Source organism: Bombus pyrosoma, linkage group LG8 (assembly GCF_014825855.1).
Source record: "Bombus pyrosoma isolate SC7728 linkage group LG8, ASM1482585v1, whole genome shotgun sequence".
Lineage (NCBI taxonomy): Eukaryota > Metazoa > Arthropoda > Insecta > Hymenoptera > Apidae > Bombus > Bombus pyrosoma.
Genome location: NC_057777.1, coordinates 5,566,915 through 5,588,529, shown reverse-complemented (window position 1 = coordinate 5,588,529; position 21,615 = coordinate 5,566,915). Strand labels below are relative to the sequence as shown.

The following is a 21,615-nucleotide window of genomic DNA, read 5'->3' as shown; positions in this document are numbered from 1 at the left end:
AACGCTTCTATGTCCAACGTTAAAGATGTAAATCACGTCGAAACTCTGAATACTTTATTTCTCTTAAATTCGAAACTTTGATTCGATGTTTCCTTAATGAATTTCACTAAATTGCGAAAGAGATCGTACGGGTAATTATCCAGAGTCTAAAAAGAGATCACCGAATCTCAGTATATCGCGAGACAAAGTTCCAGAAACAGAGTTACAAAGGCAACGACAATCACATCGCGGCGATTACAAAGTGGACAGGCATTCGACATGAAAGATTCTCCTATTAGCGTTCCGCCGTGGTGCAATAATGACGAATCTCGGTTGAGCTCTGTAATTTACGATCTATACATACACCTAACCGTCGAGTTAGCGCATAATCGATCGTGTTCATGTGAAAAACATTGCCTATAGACTATTCGAGGCTTGAAATCGGATGAAATGTATGTCTTTGAAACGACTGGCGAACGTTAAGTCCACCATTGGACGCGCTTCACGTGCAAACACCCTCCTTCGATCCCATTAGCACCGGCTTTAGACACATGAATTGTATATGCGCCGCGTCACGATACTTCGTGGCCTATCGTTCTCTTGAATGGCTAACAAATTAGCACCCTTACGTTTCCCGCTTTCCTTCGTTGGTTTTCCAAACCTTCCGACAGATCTATACGCTTATAACAAGGGGAAGTCACCACCTTGATATCTACTCAGCTTATTTTCCAGATTTATTCCGGTTGCATATATACGAGTAAGTCACGACAAACGCGCGGGGACGATCGTTTGAATAATCCAAGCAACGGGAACACAATCAAATTAGAAGCCAAGTAACGAGAAAACAAGTATGAAATATGTCGTCGGCATTCAGCATTTCGTGGTGCGGACAATTGCTATTTTTCCTTTTTAGTCATATATTACGTAAGACGTTGGTAATTGACGCCGACGTGTGGAGAGAAACGAGAAGATAAATTTGATATAAATTGAATTACTGAAACGGCTGCAATTAACGTAACGACGTTCGCTTCGGTGTGATTTTCGTGGTTTTACGGCCGTCGCTTTACGAAAAATGAAATTTATCAAACCCGTATATACGCGACTTTCGTTCTACGATTTTCTCGTTTCGTTTAGTAAACTATATAGGCGATATCATTATCATAATGCATAAAATGCGGCGACATTTCGTGCACACGAGTGGATAGAGTGTTCTCCATCGACATAGTAAAATGTCAATTACCCTTTAAATTGCTACGTATGAAAGTATCGACCATGCACTCTAATCTCATAGAAAATCATCTCGATGGAATAGTTTCGTAAAAGGTTCGATAAATTCCAATTGAGATATTATTACTTTAAATCATAATGTTACCTACCGTATATACAGTTGCCAGTTGCTCACGAAAGTATCTGGACATTTGTACAATCTTTTCATCAATATATCACGTGTTTTATGCAAAATGAGGCGCAACTATTGTAATCATGTTGGTAAAATTTGAAACAAATCTGAAAATATACATAGAAGCTACAAGATATTTGGTACAAGTATACATTTCGCAAAGATCGCAAAAGCATTTAAACAGCCAATTATACTCGTTATGTTAATGACCCTCGATATTCAACTGCGTTACTTTTAACACGTATCGTATATTTAAAATGACTATACAATAGAGATGCATTGCTATAAATATATTGCAATTTCTACGTACATCTTCGTCTCAAATAATACTTATTCAGAATATCGACGTGGGATTACTCGTTATCTTACGAATTTATCAATTTACTATCATACATATACATGATTTACGTTCCTATAATTTTAGATTCACACTTTCGTCAATTCATTTAGCGCTAGTTGACGAATGATGAAAACTCGTGTAATAACGAAATGCGAGCAACTTCAGGCTGACTGACCCTACTGTACATTATCCCTAACCTTAACTCAACATACTTTGTAGGAGATAATTTAGTCTCAAATTAGCTTTCAGGTATCTGACGTACAATAAAATATCTATTTAGAGATGGCGCCAGTATTTCTCCATTATAATCACAACAGCCGTGCTTCGTTGCAGCATCAATAGAGTTTTCTATGATAGATGTCCAATACTTTCGATACACGAGTCACTCTATACATTCATACATTGTATATGCATATATATATATTGATGGTCGTTTATCCACCATAATGGGATACAGTGTTACCAACCTTTTTCCATTTCGACGTCGTCTTTTGGTGGCATAGACGGTTCCCAGTTGGCTCATGGCGACCGGGTTGTTGGGTCCCGACGCCGTCGTCGGAGTCGGTACCGGCGCCGAGGTGGGCGTCATCGCGGGATCAACGACGTGGGGCTGAGGGTGAGAGGCGGTCAGGGTGAGCTGAGGTCCCGGGGGATAGCATGCCGCCGTCACGTAATCTGTCGCCGCGAGGGACGCGCTCGCTGGTCCACAAATCCCGGCGACCACCCCCTGCACTCCACCCCCGATGCTCGTCCCGCTACCACCGCCACTTCCTCCTCCTCCTCCTCCTCCTCCTCCGCCTCCTCCACCACCGCCAGCGACACCGACAACACCCCCAACCACCCCCAGCCCCGCCGAGGCGGTCCTGTCCAGCGCGTACACCGTGCAGACCGTGACGCTCTTCTTTGACTTTGCCGACGCTACGTCATCGTTGTCTGTCACTGGCTTGTCGGCCAGCTGCCGGCGTCGAGCTTTCCACTCTCGATCCCGGTACTCGGCGTCGGGACGATGCAGCTGCGACAGCTGTTCTTCAACTTCAAACAACGTACCACTGATAATGGGCACACTTCTCTTTACCTCTTTTCGCGCCTAAATGAGACTCGTCACTATCGAGAATCGTTGCGTCTCTGTATAACGTTTCGTTCGAATACGCGTAACTTTAGGTTAGAACCAATCACTTTCGATAACACCGTGCGAGAGTTGCAATTCGATTTTCGTGTTTTGTTTGTACACACACGTAGATCTGACAACAATTAGTTTCAATTAACAATTAACGACACTATGTGAGAGTTAGAATCCAATAGTAGGCTGATTTTTGTATCTTCGTCGTGAATACGCGTACATTTACGATCGATTACTTGCGAAAACACCGTGCGAGAGTTAGAATTCGATTCTCGTATCTTGCTTGTTAATACGCGTAGGTTTACAATCGATTGTTTCGACAACACCGTGCGATAATTAAAATTCTATAGTAATTCGGTTTCCGTGTCTTCCTTTTACGTAACCCTTTCAATGCAGAAATAGGTTACAATAACTTTCTACAACACTGCTGTTAGAATTCGATGATAATTCGATGGTAATTCGATATCTACGACACGCGCGCTAAACTGTCCGCGTCGATCACTTGTTACGCAGTTCCGCGTCGATAAAAACGTAACTCGAACCAATTATGTATCGGCTACCGGGTTACCACTATTGACACAGTGACGGATCCCGTCGGATCACGGCAACGAAAAATCATCTTCCAGCGCGCGGGAAGATCTCTCAAACACTCTCGTGACCGTTTACGAGTTCACTGTCACTGGTTCGTCGAAGCGAGAACAATCGAGACATGGAACAGTCGATCACCGTCGTTTGGCGCGCGCATCACGCGGAAACGGTCGAACATCGACGAATGTCACTACACCGATCGATCACGATCCCGCTCCGGTTAATCTCGAATTTTGGAGCTCGTGCAACGTCGTGTCCCCTTGTGTGCAGCGTTGTTGCGACGTATTCATCGTCGCGTTCATCCAAAAGATTCTATCACAATCAACACTCACTTGGTAAATATCCTTGCTCTTTAATTGAACGCAGTGTATACTCCAACTATACGTTTGTATAAATACAGAGGGTTCACATTCGATCACGTGACAATAACTCAGTCCTAACCTCAAAACTGTACCATGCATACACACTGCACTCGCAGGCTTGTCAGTACGATCGTCGACACGATATATTATTCGAAGCACGCTTTCTCGATCGAATCGCGTCACGTGCACGCGGAAACTGAACCGCGCATCCCTCTCTCACCCGCGAACACTTCACTCCCTCCCTTCGTCCTCACGACGTCACCCCCCACCTCCAGTTGCAGCTCGTTTCCCTCCCCCTTCTTATCGGGCACACTTTTTCCTCCGCGGTGACGCGACGCGCGTGAAAAACGCGGATTCGCGGCCACCGCCCGCGAACCACACGATTTCCGTGCTGAAAACCGAGAGGCAGAGGACAGAGGTAGAAGCTGAGCGGCCACGGAGAACCCGGTGTTCGCCTGGTAGAAGCGTATCGTGTACTGGCGGCCCTGCCGGGCGTAGCATAAGTCAGGAGAGACCGTGGCATAGATCGGAACGGGGAATCGGGTGGTGGTTGCCGGCTGGTGGTGGTAGAACTCACCTCCTCGGCCAGAGGAGTAACCTCGACGCGATCGTCTCGGATCGGCCGCCACCTTCTACCCCCTGAATTCGCCCCGTCACTTTCAACATCCCTTCCATCGGCCATAGCCACTCCTACCGACCGACCTGGCCGACCAATCGTGCAACCAGCATGGCGCTACACAGCCCAACCCGCGTTGGTCGCGGAGATACCATCGTGCGCGTTAAACGATTACACCTATTCCATCGGTGATCGTCGCTCTTTGTCTAGCGTACAGGCCACTCCTACGCACAGCAGGTGCTCTCTGTCGCGCTCAAGGACGCGAAGCTGAGAATTTCGTTGGATCTAGTCGATGTCGTTTGTAATATTCCAAAGAGCACTGCTCGTTATGTTCGACGCTTCGCCCGGTTATCCGCGCTCGCGATCGCGCCACAGTGGTTTGGTCACTTGATCGTGAGTTGTGGCTATTCCTTGAGAAATTTATTTCCGTTAAGGTTCGATCGGGATTAAGAAGTTTGAAGCTTGCGAGTGGATTTGACTGCACATTTCGAAGGCTAATTTTGATTAGACTCTGTCTTTTATATTTTTCATGATTATTGTGTACGTATGATTGAATGTATTCGAGGGTCGAATGTTTAATCTCGATGGAATTGATCAGTTTGGATTTTGAATAGTTTGCACCTATAGGTACATATCGATTGAAGATTTTCGAATTTTCCGTTTTGCTATCCACACATTCTCCATCAAGTTAAGGGTCAAAGTTAAGAATGAAGCGCAAAAGTAAGATGTTTGTTAAATGTAGCTGTTTGATAATGTTTATGGATTTATTTTACGCTTATACAAATTTGGTACAATTCCTTTCGGGTGTTGGAATCTTATCTTAGATTTCCAAATTCTGTTTCTGAATTAAAAGGATAAATACATAGAATTATTGTAATCCGATTCTTTGAGCCTAATGACGTTAAGCTCATTATATATATGGTTATGGCATGAAATGATCCGACGGAATGCAAAATGCAATTCCATTTTTCACGTAAACCATTAAATTAAGCAATATTCCTGTCAGATTAATTGCATAAGTTACTCCAATGCTTTTCATATATAAAACATAATAAAAATTAGCCTTATTTATTATTTAAATGGAATATTTAGGTTGAACAAAAATCTAGCAGGATATGTGCCGGATTTTTCACTCTATTCACAAGTTTATAAGAATTGTGATTTACATCCCCGGTAAAAGGTTCGTCATGAAAAACAAATATTACGTCAATATTCATTCATATACTCCAGATACTCAGACATTAACAAACACCCATTAATTTTCCATCGTGGTTTCGTAACTCCAAATACAGGTTAAGTATAGGTATCTACGAAATATTAATTTTTCCAATTCAGAATACCCATCAAAACACTGTTTATCAATATTTACCACGACATTAGATACCTATTCGTTCACTAATAATTATCTGACTAATTAAAGTTAGCCTATGTTTCTTTTTATCACAAAATGATCAATTAATCAAAAATTTATGATTCTTCTTTAACAAGAATTGCTTCTTCTAACTTTTCCTTATTCCAATCGTCTTCCGATAATAATCGTTTACAATTATTCATTTGTCTCAATTGCGCAGTGCAAGTCCACAAAAACGTCAATTCATCCGAAATTTTCTTAATCTTTCCGATATAGATACTTAACAAAAATTCCTTTTTCTGATCTAACCATTCACTTAATAATCCAATCGTCTTTCAACGATAAACAATTATCGGCAAACATTTTTCCGAGCGATTCTTCGCGCGCGTGCAATTGTTCCTAACACACAATCCTCTTATCAGAAGAGGATTCTCTTCGTGAGCGTAATCAGATCGTGAGACAGGAGCGATATCGAGCAATTTCGAGTCGTGTAACCGTGGCCCGTGGCATGTCGTCGATATCAGGCTGACATTAAGCTCGAACCGATCGCGTCGCGATCACTGGGCACACGTTGCACACATTTTTCAGCAATTGCGGCCGATATCACGGTGGGCTTCACCGAAAACAGATTGCGAATAGGTCGAAACGTCTCGGTGACATGCGATTCGACGGTCTATTTTATCTTCGTCGTTTTAGATCGCACGATATCCGGTCGCAGGCTGGTCCCTCTGTGTTATTGGGAGAAAATGTTCGATGCCCAGCATGGGGAAAACGATTCTGAAACGCGCTTTGTATTATCCCATCACGTGTCGAAATCGAAGTTGCATGTGTGGAACACATACGGGATTGTCTCGATCACTTTTTCTTTCTTGGGAATAAATCCAGTTTTAATGTGTCCGACTCTATCCTTTTAATAATGTACAGGCTGTGCATGCTTGCACATTTATGCGGATTTTTGTATGCAAAAATGGAAAAGGGTAAGAACGAGTGGAAAAATGGGAATGGGATAAGAACGAACGCAAAAGTATAGAAATAATTAAAACTTTGATATGTATAAAGGTAAAATTCATACATTTGGAAGATGATAGATTTTTTATCGGTATCGGTATGAAACGTGTTGCATAAACACGTTTACACATCCAGTAACACAACCGCATATGAGCCGTTCATTGAAAATACGGAACAGCGATGATGACGAATGATAGTCATCTCCTTGTAATAAATGAATTTATGAAAATAGATCGTTTGTTTGTTGAAAACTGAACATTAATTGTGTGCTTATGTAACGAAATTAAGAAATTACCTAACAAAATGTGAAACTGAACAGGCTGATATCGAGAAACTTCAGAAGAAACAGGATAAATAATTACTTACATCATATTTTACATATAATAATTTTATATCGTACAATATCGCGTGTAATAGAGTATGTTTTTAAATTTAGAAGATCCGACAAAAGCCTCGCATAGGGACTTCGAAGGTCTTGATACAGACAAAAGGATACCGAGAAAAGAGAAGGATTATAGAGATAAGCGATCAACATCGTCGTCAGCGGCATTACGTAAAACATGTTCGCCTCAATTTAAACTTTTCAATGTCTGTATCGGATGGTTTTTTTTTTCTCCAGCGCTGTTCATTCTATAATGCATGGCTACAATTATCTGAAAAACATGTAGAACTAATTATAAGTTACCAAGGCTTTTCTACAATTGTTTTTTTGCTCGCAATTGCCTCACGTACTTTTTTGCACTTCTATGGATTATTCCCTAGCAACTTCTAGTACAAACGCGTCCAGTCGATTTATTTCAGCACTTAACGATATATTCAATCGAACATTAAAAAACGAGAATGTTCGGACGACTGTTATTGTTGTATCGTATAAAGGAATTCTCCTTAAGCAAAATACGTTATCCTTATTGCGAGAGAAAAAGAATGAAAGGATACGCATTCCACCCTTTGCTAGTATAATTACAAGCGAAATGACGGCCATTTTATTTATTTACTGGCAGACGGTGGCTATAGTAGCGGCGGTCTTGTTTTAATAACACATTACACACCTTCTTGCGAAAAATCCCATTCGCATTAAGAACTCATTTCACGCATGCATTTCAGGCATGGACGCTACCGTTCGAGGAACTCCTTTACACGCAACAAAAGCGCCGGCTCCCTCAGCTGACTATCTTTCATTCCCTTTCATTCCCTTCCATTCACCGATGCCCATTCGATTCTTTTCCCTTTCACGTTCCTTCACGGATATAATTGCCCACCGATTCCTACCTATACCTACTTCAAAACACACCAGATAATTGAAAAATTAGAAAATTGTTTAGGTCTCTGACGTTCAAGAGCTTGTAAGTTTTTACACTTTCGTCTTATTCAAGATTTTTCGGATGATAGGTATTTCACGAAGATCTCGAAGATTGCGAACATTGGGATATAATAAGGAACGTTCGAAGATTACGAATTTTTCGAACGTTTCACGAACTTTAGGATATTTTAAGGAATTTTCGAAGACCAGGTACGAATTCTCAATTATTTTAAAGAGATTGCATTTCGATGGTTTTTAAAGCATTTCGATGTTGAAATAATATTTGAAATTTTACGTTTCGAAGATTTCTAATTATTTTTCCAAATTTCTATCCTCTGTATTGAACCGGATTGCTGTTTGGTGTTTTCTTCTACCATCTTTCTTCATCTGTCCACATCATCTGTGCACATCCATAATACACCCGCGCTATGGGCCATTCGTTTCGTTTCATCGGTCTGGGTCACGCGAATTCAGCCGCGGATCTTGTTTACTTCTTGGATGAAATCGAATTCTGATAACTCTTACTTTCCTCTTTTGTTGCGACCAGCAATACGCCTGTTAATTCCTCATTTTTCATGGTTTTATAATCTCTTCGCCGAGGATGCTACAACACTATAGCAACACTTGCATCTATGCATCGTAAGAAATACCGATTGGAGACAATATCGGAGAATTGTGTTTATACTGTGTACGATTTCATACGGTAGATAAATCGTAATACGATAAATTGTGAAATTCAATAAACATACCTAGGGAATATCTGCTACACAATTTCCGGAGGCAATAAATTTCAAAATCATATACCTACTTATAATTAACGTGTAACAAAGTTAGTTTCGCAATGTAACGACGTACAATTTATTTTCCCACGACATAAATTATTTATTTCTTATCGAGATCGGAACATTGCAAATCATATTTCACCTCCTTCGTATATTTATCTAATTATTATTCTCATTAATAATCGCTTTCCACCCACTCATCTCGCGCACGTGCCTTGTAGTATTTTTAATAAAAAAAAATCCAATATTTAACATTATTAAAGAAAAAGAAAATCTCTCAAAAGATTTGAATAAAAAATCCAAATCGTTTCGCAGAAAGGCATCACTATGAACGGAATTCTCGCGCCATCTGCCGTCACCATGAGTTACCAATCTCCCTCTCGGTAATTGCAGGATTACCAACCGGTGGGACCAAACAACGGAAGTGGAATGATCATTCCCAATACCGGATATCAACAGGAGCCATCAACTTCCATCGTAAACGGCATTCGTCAGAAAACCGAGTGAGTCACGTTTCCACGAACTAAGTTCGATTCTACGGAATCTTCTTGATTTTCCAAGTTCTATGTCGTACGATGTGTTTCAACGCGTTTCGTTTGAAATACAGCGCTGCACGAAACACGCCGATCTGTCGCTATTCCGTGCCTTGGATAATGGACGACCGGGGATAATAGGCCGCCGTGCAACAAAAGCCTGGCTAACAATGCAAAACCGAGGCTTAATTAGATAAATCATTGTTTTGAGACGTAAACCCGCAATCAGGGCCCACGAGCGGCGGCGCAATTGATGCCGCGATACCAGCGACACGCCGCGCGCACCGCTCGCGTAATTGCGTGCTATGAATAATTACTTCTGCAACGGACGGTCAGGGGTAGTCAACCACCGTAATGTTGTGTAAAACCGGGTTCGATACAACTGAGAAATAGCGAGGCGTATCACGTGGCCGCGCCCCGCGTTGCACGATTAACATCGTCCTCTCCACTCGCCAATGTGCTAATCGAATTCCATGCTTGCAGTTTGTACGATTCGTATACTTATTATTTGGGCTGAAGAATTTTTTTTCAATTTCGAGGGACTTTCTTCCATCTCTTCTTTTAGCGGCCGTCTACATTTCTTGCTTGAATCGCCAGTGTGTTGAAATAAAGATGTTTGAAACGTAAATACGCGCTGAATTTTACGCTTTGATTAATTGAAACAGAGATGTGAATATGTATTAAATTTGGAACTATTTTCGCGTTGGAGTAAAGATAAACGTAATCAAAGTTTGAGCTTAGTTTCATTCTTCCACTCGAAAGTAAGAACGAAGGTACTAAATAATTAAACTTTGGATGCGGATTATGTTTGCGTTGAAGTAAGAGGAAAGGACGCTCTCTGGTACTTTGATTCTGTGGGAAAGTTGTTTGTTTGTTGATTGGCGACAAAGTGGAGTTCTGAGTACTTACATGTTCCAATGCTAATTTTCTCGCGGAAGTACATACTCCTCGAGGCATCGAGTTCCACGAAAATCGAACGATTACTCATACGTTTCCATTTATGCTTCAAGATGATACTTTGTACGTAATTCTTCTCGTGGAGGTTGCGCGCTGAAGTTTTGCGTGCTTTCAAATTATCAGGTTCCATGGATACGAGTCTTAAACCCGACCTTATGCATGATAAACGAAGTATCTCGTGTTCGAGGTAATCGTCAGACATTGAACTTGTACAGCTTTCTTTGTTTTTTTCCTTAAAGAATAAATCAAAATTGCAATTAAAAAATATTTTATGAACGAAGGTACATAGAGAAGCGCTATATGGTCGTCGAATCTAAAAGACAGTGTCTACCAATGAGAAACGAGTGTCATTAATGTTGCTTCCCCTCGACCATAATAATTGCCGTCATTCTTCAAATTCAACAATCGCACTTTTCCATTTTAATTAAAATAATTAGCACGATAGGATCGGTTATTAGCGGCAGCGTGGTTATTTTTATCAAACGAAGAAAAGAATGGGGTGGTCGCGGACGGAGGAGATATTGTTTTGATGTCGGTCGCTAGAGCCGCGCCATAAGTCAAAGGCAAGCGGCATGTCAAACGAAACATTGAACCGTGCCACCAACCGGACCCCCTCAAATTAGCGGCAATGCTCGCTAGCGGCAGGTCTTGTCGAGGACATGCGATCATTGGGACAAGTAATACGCGGTTCGGGGTACGTTGAACCTCGAAACGACTGAACGAAACAATTTTAGATTCATGGAATCACGGTGCTACAATTAATCCAGACGACCGATGTATAGATCTGTTCGTAGAAGAATATTCAGAACAGGGGACAAGGCAATCAGCATGCGAGCTGATACAAGCAACTTTAAGAGTTTCAATGGTTGCAGCGTGTAAAATAATGGTGAAATAAATTTCCTAGGAAGTTTATTGTTTGCTAGTTCACTTCCGATTCAAGCTTCGTGTTTCACGAGGTGTATTTCCATGTTGGTTAAAATATTGGAGTTCGCGTAAAAATGCTACTCCTAAACGTTTCATAGAATACCATTAGGTACAGAGAAGATGCTTCTCAACATCAAAGAACATCGATTGGCCGAACAACATGTAAGATAAGAAACTTTAGAGTTAGCTTATGGCGAAGTAAATTCCGTAGAAAGTTTGTTACTTGTTGGATCCCTTGCAGTTCAAACATTATGCTCTTCAAGGGTCTTCTATATACGTACACATATTTCCACGTCAGTCAAAACAGGCGATCTCTTGAAAATTCTACTTCGAAACGTTTCATAGAATACCAGGATGGATGGTTCTGAACATCAAAGAACCGGTCACCGTGAGGAAGATCCGCGTCTTCTTCGGTACCACGTGGCGGTACGCGCTAGACATTTATCTAATTGCTCGGGGAGCAACTACCCGGCCGCAGAAATATCATCGAAGCCCCGGGACGGTGTGCTTCGAACCGATGATTATCCTCTGGCTTCGGGAGAGGGCCCGTGGAGAGCGCGCGTTACATTGTTATTATAATGAAACAAGGATAAATACAAGCCGCTTGTACACGTGATCGGTAAAATTACCTTCTTATGATGATTTTCGTGGCGGTGGAATCGGTGGCGCGGCGCGGCACGGAGGGGCGGCAGCCAGCAGCCGCCACAGTTCGCTCGGCCCTCCGAGAAATTATCAGAAATTATGAGCGAAGAAATTGGTAGTCTAGCCCGCGGTTGATTGACAGCCGGTCTGCCTGCCAGCTCTCCCTTGTTGCTTACCCCTGCCCCCTTTCACCCTCTCTACTCCCTTTTCTCAAGCTACCAACCTTTCACGGGATTACGCAGACGTCCCTCCCGATTGTCCCTCGGGACCGCACATTCTCTACGATCGCGAACCCTCTTCCTTCGCGTTTTTTACATGGAGAAACTCTCGTTTTATTCCTTTCCTCGCTCGCTTGCTGCTTATTTCAAGTCGATATAGTAATTTGCGTATGTAATCTGGTTCAGGTTTCATAAACTTGTTTTTCCAACTATAATAATGCTGGTGTTATTTACGCGTATCAGCGTTCTTTTTCCGATCCCAATGATAGATACCATTTACGTGCATATTGGAGGAAATTAGAATTTGGGGATGATACTCTAGGCTTACTTCAGGCTGGTACTACGAGTCTTTGTTCTCTTTTAGCTGGCAATAGATTCTTTAATCCCTTAAGGACCACCTAAATTGTAGACTTTTATGCATTTATAGGGAAGAAAGTTTAAAACCGTATAAAATACAGACAACATGTAAAAACATATAAATAATAATAAAATACTGGAAATGCAGCGCCCATTATATCATACGTAATAAATGAGCTACATCCTTAAAGGATAAATACGTGATTTTCGAAGTTAGGAAATAAGAATGAGAAATAAAAATTCCGCAGAGTTACCCATTGTAACATCTGTCGTCGCTGCATTGGAACGCGGTTCAACTTTAAAATACGCAGAAGAAATAGTTCCACCGCGAAAAACCTGCAGAACGCCGGGTTCGGTAATTTCGCAGTCAAGTCGAGCCGACATCTGCGACGAGCAGACGTGGGTATTAAGTGCGAAAAAAATTTTAATGCGACTAATCGATTCGCTGGAAACGAGTCACCGACATTGCCTCCCTTTTCTCTTTCTTCCGCGTACTCTGCCTCTTCTTTTTACCTTTCTTTTCTCTACTTTTTTTCTTTAATTCCGTTTCATAGCTCGCCGCCGTGTTACACGAGCGCGGAAGAGAACGAGAAACCAGAAGAAACAGCGTGCAACGTGCACGCGATGCGCATAATTCCGATAATCGGGACTTTATTTTATACATGCCGCGCCTTTAATTGTTGTTTATTATTCCAACGCGAGATTCCGCCGCGATACAGGGATTTCAATGCTTCCCGGGTCGTACAAACACACGTTTCTTCATAAAACGAAAGTCGATGCGAATTCATGGAGAGACGCCTCGTTGAATTTCCAAATCTGATCTTCCTGTTCCGCGCCAGTCTTCTTTAAGATTGAAAGCATTTTGAAATTCGCGGGTCTGCAACCACTTTCGTAACGCACGTGCAGCAAGATATAATTTTCTCTGCGATTTTCATAGCAATCCCGTGCGAAGAATGAAACCTGTAAAAATTAACATTTCCCCATTTTCGTTCTATAACGCGAAGAATTTTGAATACTTTCCGATGGTATCGTGCGATCCAGGTGCTTTTATGTAACTTAAGAAAGTTAAAAGCTGTGTAATGATGGTAGGTTTACACGATGTTAATTGCAACAGATTTTCTTTTATTTCAAATGTGAGCATAAATCGGTTCGTAGATGATTAAGAAACAAGAAATGGGAAAAAATCGGCAGAGCTTGCCATGGCGTCGTGGCACGAACAAGATGGCCGCGTCTTGCATCGCGCTCCACTGCTTGCAATAATTAAAGCATACGTTCTTGACGCAAGAGTTCTCGCGAACCTGGTTTCTTTTCCTTTTTGCCGACATACCGATCGACGAACGAACGTTCCCGCTTGCAATTCTTCTTCCACTCGATGCCTTCGCTGACTCGAAATTGCGCTTTCTTCCGAGAGATCAGATAAACGCGAAGGAAATTATTTATTTGCAAGTACAAGAAAGTTACTCTTAAGTTAATCGCTGCAGCAGTGATTAAAAACGTTGTATGTATCGTTCTACGATACATATATTCAACGAAGACCAATTTTGATTTTATTAGAGCACACCTTGCGGAGGATAATTCTTTCCTTGTAAACAGAAACCATCCATACGCTAATGTAAAAATCTACAATTCCTTATACCGTAAGCCACAAATGAAATTTTTATTCTTTTACTTCTGTACTTATTCGACATCATGCTTGCAATAAATTTCGTGCTAGATGATATTATCAAAATAATTTTCGAAACGAACGTTTATAATTGCCTTACGTGTGACAAGATTTGACCCAGTTGCGTTCTTTGGATCATTTCAGATCCAACTGCTTATTTGATCGTTACCTAGTCTCTTAAATTTGAGAAAAGTAGTAAAGTATCATTACTAATACCAAGGAAACGCTTAAAGATTTTCTGAAAGCATCGCGAATCTTTTCTCCCGCTGAAACAAGACTATTGATTGAAACGAAACAATTCCAGGGCCACAAGAGGATCGAAATGGGAAAATTGCGACACGAAGATTCTTTAAAGCTTCTATCGTAGCTCTACATTTGTCGACTTTCTTCTCTTCGTCTTAGGTCACACTGTTAAGGAGTTAATACGAAAACCTGGATCGATGTCCCGGGTTCAATTAGATTTCGGCCAGGGCGGGAGGAAACCGTCTGACCTGGACCATTAACGATGACTCGAGCTTCCACGGAGTGGTACACGGTTCCACGGATTTCGTAGTAACGCTTTAACAGGCCAATTTCACGATATAAAAGCAGGCAGAGAGGACGGTGCGCTCGGTTATGCCGACGGTTTGTTTCCTTCCAAAGAATCTCAAGAATCAGTTTTGTGCGAGACCAATGAAGACCAAAGCGACCACTGCTCTGTTTTCTGTGTATTGCGCGGCCTGCGGCGTTTATTAGGGGCCCCGGATTTTCGTCTGACCCGTCGTTTCAACCCTGACAAGGAAATCACTTTCAACGTCCAGGCTAATTTGGCCTCGATCGGCCCCGATACAAATTTCTCTCCCTCTCTCGTATACGAGACGCTATAATTGCGCCAACGCTGACCGCATGGGTCGTGAGATTCCCTTGCCGATTTTACATCAAGCTTTTCTTCATTCCATACTTTTTATATAGATACTTTATATTCTTGTTTTGCTTAAGCTATTATGCAATACGATCCACGATAATCTTTTAGCAATATACGGCGCAACTTCATTTACGCGAACATGTAGGAGGACGAGACTAATATTTGAAGTACGTATCATCTCCACCTGTTCTTGTTAGTCCTGATAATCATTATTTTTCAAAATTACTTTGCCACAAATGCAATTAGTCGTCTCCTTTTGGCAAATACACTTGTCCTTTGAATAATCCAACGTTAATGGTACTACAAAAACTGCGCTTGATCGCTTTGACTTTTGAGAGACTCGTATTTGAAACTGAACATGAGCACCTTATCTCTCCTATATCTCTCTTCGTTCCGTATGCTTCATCCCACCAACTCTCACGACACCGGACTACATTTTCATATCTTTATCGACTAATCAAGGAAACGTGCAATCTGCATACAGTAATATTACAACGAGTGCTTCGCTTTCAACGACAATTAAGAGACGACGGAAGACCGTTCCATTCTCAGAGTTCGTCCCGAGCAGATTGCGAATTTTTGCTCGCATTTCTGGAACATTCGAAAGTACAAATGTGCGTATGTACTATGAGAGAATGCGTGTACGGAATATCCAGAGTAACTGCACCACAATAATGAAGCGATTAACCGAAACACGATTGCCACCTGTCATCCTCCAACTCTGTCGCCACTAGAAGCTATTCATTCGACAAAAAACCAGCAAGAAAGTCACCTGTTTAATAACCGATCAATGGATATTACCAAGGGCTCGCAGAAGCCTCGTAATTACACCGGACGAGGACGCGGAGGAGATGATCGCTCCCATGCATCACCCGACTTGCACCGCGTTCCAAATGGTAGATCACGCCACGCGAATGTTTCAGATACGCGGCACGTCAATGCATCTCGGGTAAGAAACAGTAATGGCCGCCCGCGAGCCGACGATTGCAGAGGCCGGATGGCTGCGAGGCGGCGGAGAACCGGAGGAATTTCAGAGCGGAGGTGCGATAATGAGTAAATTGAGCTCGAATACGCCGAGTTACGGCTGGGATGAAAGGACCTGCGGAGTTAAGCGGTCTCAAGGCCATCTCGCGCGACGATTCCACGCCGATTCTTCGTTGCGCGGCGGCCTCAGGATCGGTGGCTCGCTCATTTTCGCGATTATCTAGCTTCCTGCTGCGGATCGTTCGTTGCGGCTTGCAGGTAGCAAATTCATTGTAATGACTGTCCGCTACGTGTTGCTGGAGGTGTTTGGCTCGAGTCTTGCGTTCAGTTTATAGCGAGTTTAGTTGCACGTGAAAAAGAACACGAAAATTTATTGATATTCTAGTCGTTCATTTTCTGATAGATATCACATTTGGTGATTTTCTTGAAACTTCGTCGTTTCATATTATGAACTTTTGTCGCATAAATGTCTGTCAGCTACCAAAGATCTTCAGTCTGTTTCGTTGTAGGAGACGCGAAACTTGTGAGTTGATGGTGAGCTAAATTTCGGGTCAGATTCGTTTCCTTGAAGTTCGTATTTGCTCGTTGTTCGCTTGCTGGTTTGCTTGTTTCTACTTTAAAGATTATTTAGTAATATTTTTGTCAGATATGACGTTCTAAGATTTTATTAGGCAGATCAGTATCAAATTTTGCACGAGATTTTATAAATAAATATGCAACAGTTATTCTTTTCTATATACTTTATTGCGAATTCCAGAATCTAAGGAGAATTCTGGCTCTATAATGGCATTAGCTATCGACCGCATAATACCGCAGAGAAATAAAAATAGTAAACTGTAACTCCTTAACATTAATCCTCTTACCAAGATTAAACATGAAACCTCCTAATAAACGGTTGTACCCAGCTATTAAACGCCATAGCGTTTTAATACCGACGAAATAAAATGCCAAGAGTTAAGGAAAGAATTTCTGCCCTGGCAACACTACGAAGATCTTTTAAATAACGAAAATGCTATATATGCCACTCGATGTACTTAAAACATCGTTAGCACGAAGACATATCCTGGTTTATCCTTTCGTCTTGACGTAACGAGAAAGTTCCCGGTTCATTGTCATACGAAAAGAGAGAAAGACACGAAAAAGTTACACAAGATTCCCCCGGTAAAACAAGAAGCCACGTACCTACGTGCACGCGTTAATAATCATGATTAATCCACTAATTATCAACGAGTTCTTTTAATAGCTCGGAGAACGCTGCAACGTTTAATGAATAGTGTCACGGATGTCACGCTGCCCTAGTTCTCAAACAATTCAGTAACTCGTAATTGTTATACATAGTCCCTGGCTAACTGACGCTGTACAACCGCGTGTCTAAATTACTAATCCTCGTGTGACGGACCAGAGAAATGAAAGGCCGCCTGCTTTTCTCGTTTTTCCGAAGGAAAGTAAGTCAAGGAATTTTAAAATCCAACGTTCGAATTACTTCAAAAGTTATCTTAAGATTATCTGTTAGGTCAGTGCACGAAAAATTTCACTTCTCTCGAGCTTGAATTTGATGCGCCAATTCAACCCATTAAATTTTGTTTAAATCTTTTCTATCGTCCATTATCGATCGCGCGAAGGAGGAAGAAATTTGCTACATGCTATAAATTATGTGCATGATCGGTCAAAATTCCGAAATCTGCTTTCTAATTATATCTTTGCGTTACTGAATCTTCTGCAAATTCCATTGCTATCATTAATTCCAAATCAACGGAGTAATAAAAGCTATTAACGATCTTCGATATAAAAATTATCCAAAAGTAAGAAGTTACAAACGAGGTGATTTTATCTGCAAGTATAAAGATGACAAAGAAGACAAAGATGTCAGTCGGGGGTTAAAAACAATAGCAGCTTGTTTCATACTCGCGATTAGAGATTCACACGATTGACTTCGAACAGAACGAAATTCTCTAAGATATTACCCAAGAGAGCTCAATTACAAATTTCCATTCATCCCTAGAAGGTCCGAAAACTTTCGAAATTCAGATAGGTTCTCCATTTCAAGCTGCACGGAATACGCCATAGCTGCGGTGTAGCAACGTCGGTAGATCCTTTGCTTCCGAATTTTTTCGTACGCGCGGCTCCCGACCGATTTCTAATGAATAAAAGATCGCCGCGTGGATCGACAGGATTCAACCCGTGGACTCGTTCAAAATCATCGGCCGCCATCGAAAATTGTTGTTCCTCAGGGATGCCGGTAGCCGTGAAGGCTATCACGCTAGTCAGAAGAAGTACGTTTATTCTCGTTCATCGAAGGGATCAGCCCTCCTAGACCTGGCTTGGACAGGCCAATTATTTGAAAATTACTCGAACCTATCCGCTTTCTTGGCCTCTCTTTCGAAACGAACGTTATTCCACACGCGAGCCTCATCATCGCCCACCACCAGCCAACCCCTTTGATAAACCGATCCCAATGGAGCTGGATTTTTATCCATATTTACCTGTTTATTAAAATCACTATAAAGTGAATTGGTAGGGTATAGTGAAATTGTCGGATATAGCAGAGGCAGGAAAGCGTTCAGAGACCACCAGTAAGTGTTCGAGATTCTTGAGGTATTTTAGATACTGTCGGAATTCTTTATCAAATTTTATTACTCTATTCAATTTCAATATTACGTTGAACTTACATCGAAGAAATTAGAACGAAAGTATATGAAAAATATACGATGCAAGATTTTATTTGTTATAATGTTTTATAAGCAATCATTAAAATTTCCAAAAGTGCCTTGTCGCTTATCTACAAAATTTCTATCAAGAATCACGGATTGGTTATTTTCGCCGTTTACCTTGATAGTTTTAATGTTAGCGCGCTTAACATTTCGATAAGAACAATCAGAAAACTTGTTCATGAAAGAATAACAGTATTTTGATCTGTGTTTAGTCATTTTTTAAAAAGAAAGGTCGAGTCATCGAGTGCAAACTAGATATTAATAATCTTCACCGCAGCATTATTTTCCGATAAACGCTTTTCAAGTTTAGTTCAATTGAATGAAAATAATGGCGTATAGTTCTACTGTGGATCTTAACTATTGCGAATACTAGTGGACCTTAACCGTTTATTTATCATGGATCCTCTTTGAATAATTTTCTATTGTCGTGGACCCCCAAAATTCAACTCGCTATTGAACTCCGTAATGTGCCAAATATATTTAAAAAGCTGGTCAACTGCTCATTAACATTCAAATTTGACGAGAAGAGACTTATTACATGCTAAGTATTTTTTATTCGAACGATACAAGAATAATTTGCGTATGTAAGGACTTCAGGCTCTTCGGGGGTCCGCGGATAACAAGTTAAGAAATCCTCTTCTTTTATATAGCAGTATGTATTCTTGAACAAATTTTCTCATTACTTATAAAGTTTAAGCATATATTTACTACTTAACTTTTGTATCTCCATTTTAAAACACCTTCCTATTCTATATTCGCCTCACTTTCAAGATCTTTAGAATAAATATTCGAAACTTTTCCAAACTCTTTAGAAATTCTGACGTACCCGATAATATTTATTACTTCAGTTCTAAAAGCGGTTTTAATGAAACAATACGGTGGCCCTTGGTAACTTTTCATTCTCGAGGCAGTCTCGTAACCGCTGAGTAATTACGAGCCGGAAACAAGTAGCCGGGTAAATGGCGGAAGCGTGGACGTCATGGAAGCTTTTCAGCTAACGTTTCTGCTGTCCTTATTCCTCGATCAAAAAGACCCTCCCTCCGTCAAAAAAGAAAAAGAGTAAGAAAGACAAGAATAAGAAAAACTAGAACGCTCGATTCAAAACTCGTTTATCCAAGTTGTTCTACAACGAAACTCGAAAGATCGGTTTTTCCTTCGAGCAACGCGCATGATCCATCGGGTTTCACGCAATGTTTCAACGTTCGCCAACGTTCTCGTTCCTTTCTTTCTCTCCCGTTACTCTTATCTCGCTCAACGATCTCCGCGCGAAATGCAAAAAAAAAAAAAAAAAGTGGTATAACTTTAAAACGAGGAAGAGAGGGAAAATCGTGGAAAAAAAGAGAAGAAAAAAGAAAGAACACGGGGAAACATAGGTGTGTTTCCAGGGATCAAGATTAGCTACTGTCTAAACCGCGGTTTCAGCGAAACGATTTCACGTGCCGGTGTTCCAACGTCAATGCAACGCGATAGCGGACGTGCTTAAATCGTGATAATGAGCGGTGCACGTATGTCACAAGTGTATAAAGTTAACAGCGCTTAATAATGCACGCGGCTGGCCACGGTGATCCCTCGCTATCGATAAACGTCAACCCAGTTAATTCTACTTTCGAGACAGAAACACGGAGGAAGAGGGAGAGAGGGAGAGCTATCAATAACGTAACAACTGCGTATTCCCACGAATGCACACAGACCACGGTGTAAAATAGGAGTGACAAAGAGGGGGAACAAAAAGAAAAAAAAAGAAGAAAGTATAAAGATAGGAGTAGAAAAAAGAAATATATTATCAGACTCGAGCGTCACGTATCCTGCATTCTCTGTCCCGCGTTCTGTCCTCTCGCCATGGTTGTCAGTTGCACGGAAATTGCGCGCACGGAATCCGTGGATATAACGAGACACCGTTTGCTAGTTGCTGGCGTTGCTGTTTATTACCCGTCATCCTGCTGAAATACGGCCTCGTAACGGGAAATCCGCCTAACGATCGAACCTCCTGATGTTCCGCTAACCACGATCGTCGTCTTATCCTTCCATCATTCTGGATTTCTAACTCGGAATTTTCTAGTCTTCGCGTCTTTCGTTAAAAGAAGATGTCGAATGTGCTGGTAGATTTTGGACTATTTTTGCCCCTCGAATTAATTAGTATCGAATATCTTACATAATTGGGACGAGTTTGGTAATAAAATAAACGATATTCTTCCCATAATAAATTATTTCCACCATCATCCTATTTCACGCAGAATCGTAAAATTATAAAACAGATATGTATAACATATGCAACTTGTCACGTGTAAGTACACATAGGTACTAATATTATTAGCTTGTAGATTACCGTGCAAGGGAACCATTGTAGTACGTAAATCAAATCGATGAAGAAGTGGCGTTTTTAAAATGTCAGGTTTCAAGACTGGTCGGCTCGATTCTCATCGCGAGAATGGTTGCGTAAAAGCGTTAATTTAATTCCTTCATTAACTCGGCGATAAATAGCCCGTGGAAAACGAATTTAGTCACGATACGTCGTTTAAGGTAAAAAGCAAAATCTCATTCACAGTTCTCGAGCATTTTTCTTCGTTCGAATACGTAGATACTAAATTCCGCGATCTTTCGTGCAGGTTCGGTCATCGTGAATCCCTACGAACGTACGTTTTTCTCCAAAAGTAACTTCAATAACCAAAATCCAAGTGTGCGAAATTACAAATCGAAAAATCTTTACAGAAGAAAGGTTCGATCATCGGAGTATACGATGTTCGAGGTTGCGTCCACCGTAATGAACCAAATCGATCAAAGATACCGGGCCAATTTGCGAACGTATAGACGAAACATCGTTCTGAACTAAACGATCGAAAGAAAGAGGCGATTTTAAAGAACAAGTCGAGCGGAATT

The 21,615-nt window shown here is 41.3% G+C and overlaps 2 protein-coding genes across 5 annotated transcripts in view; one reads left to right on the top strand and one right to left on the bottom strand.

Moving 5' to 3' along the window:
• The window catches only part of LOC122570240 (aryl hydrocarbon receptor protein 1-like), a 155,244-nt gene extending 152,779 nt beyond the window's left edge, over positions 1-2,465 (bottom strand). For all 4 annotated transcript variants that reach the window (XR_006317773.1, XM_043732332.1, XM_043732331.1 and 1 more), the window contains exon 1: positions 2,186-2,465. Coding sequence is in view for 3 of the 4 variants with exons in the window: in XM_043732332.1 (XP_043588267.1) it covers positions 2,186-2,307 (122 nt within the window). In the remaining variant the exon portion in view is untranslated. The remainder of the gene's footprint in view (positions 1-2,185) is intronic.
• A 125-nt stretch (positions 2,466-2,590) lies between these two features.
• On the top strand, positions 2,591-21,589 carry LOC122570447. Its single transcript, XM_043732771.1, has 3 exons — positions 2,591-3,761; positions 9,239-9,348; positions 21,448-21,589. Exons 1-3 carry the CDS (start codon positions 3,548-3,550, stop codon positions 21,544-21,546), a joined length of 423 nt encoding a protein of 140 aa, XP_043588706.1. The 5' UTR covers positions 2,591-3,547; the 3' UTR covers positions 21,547-21,589.
• Positions 21,590-21,615: the final 26 nt, after the last annotated feature.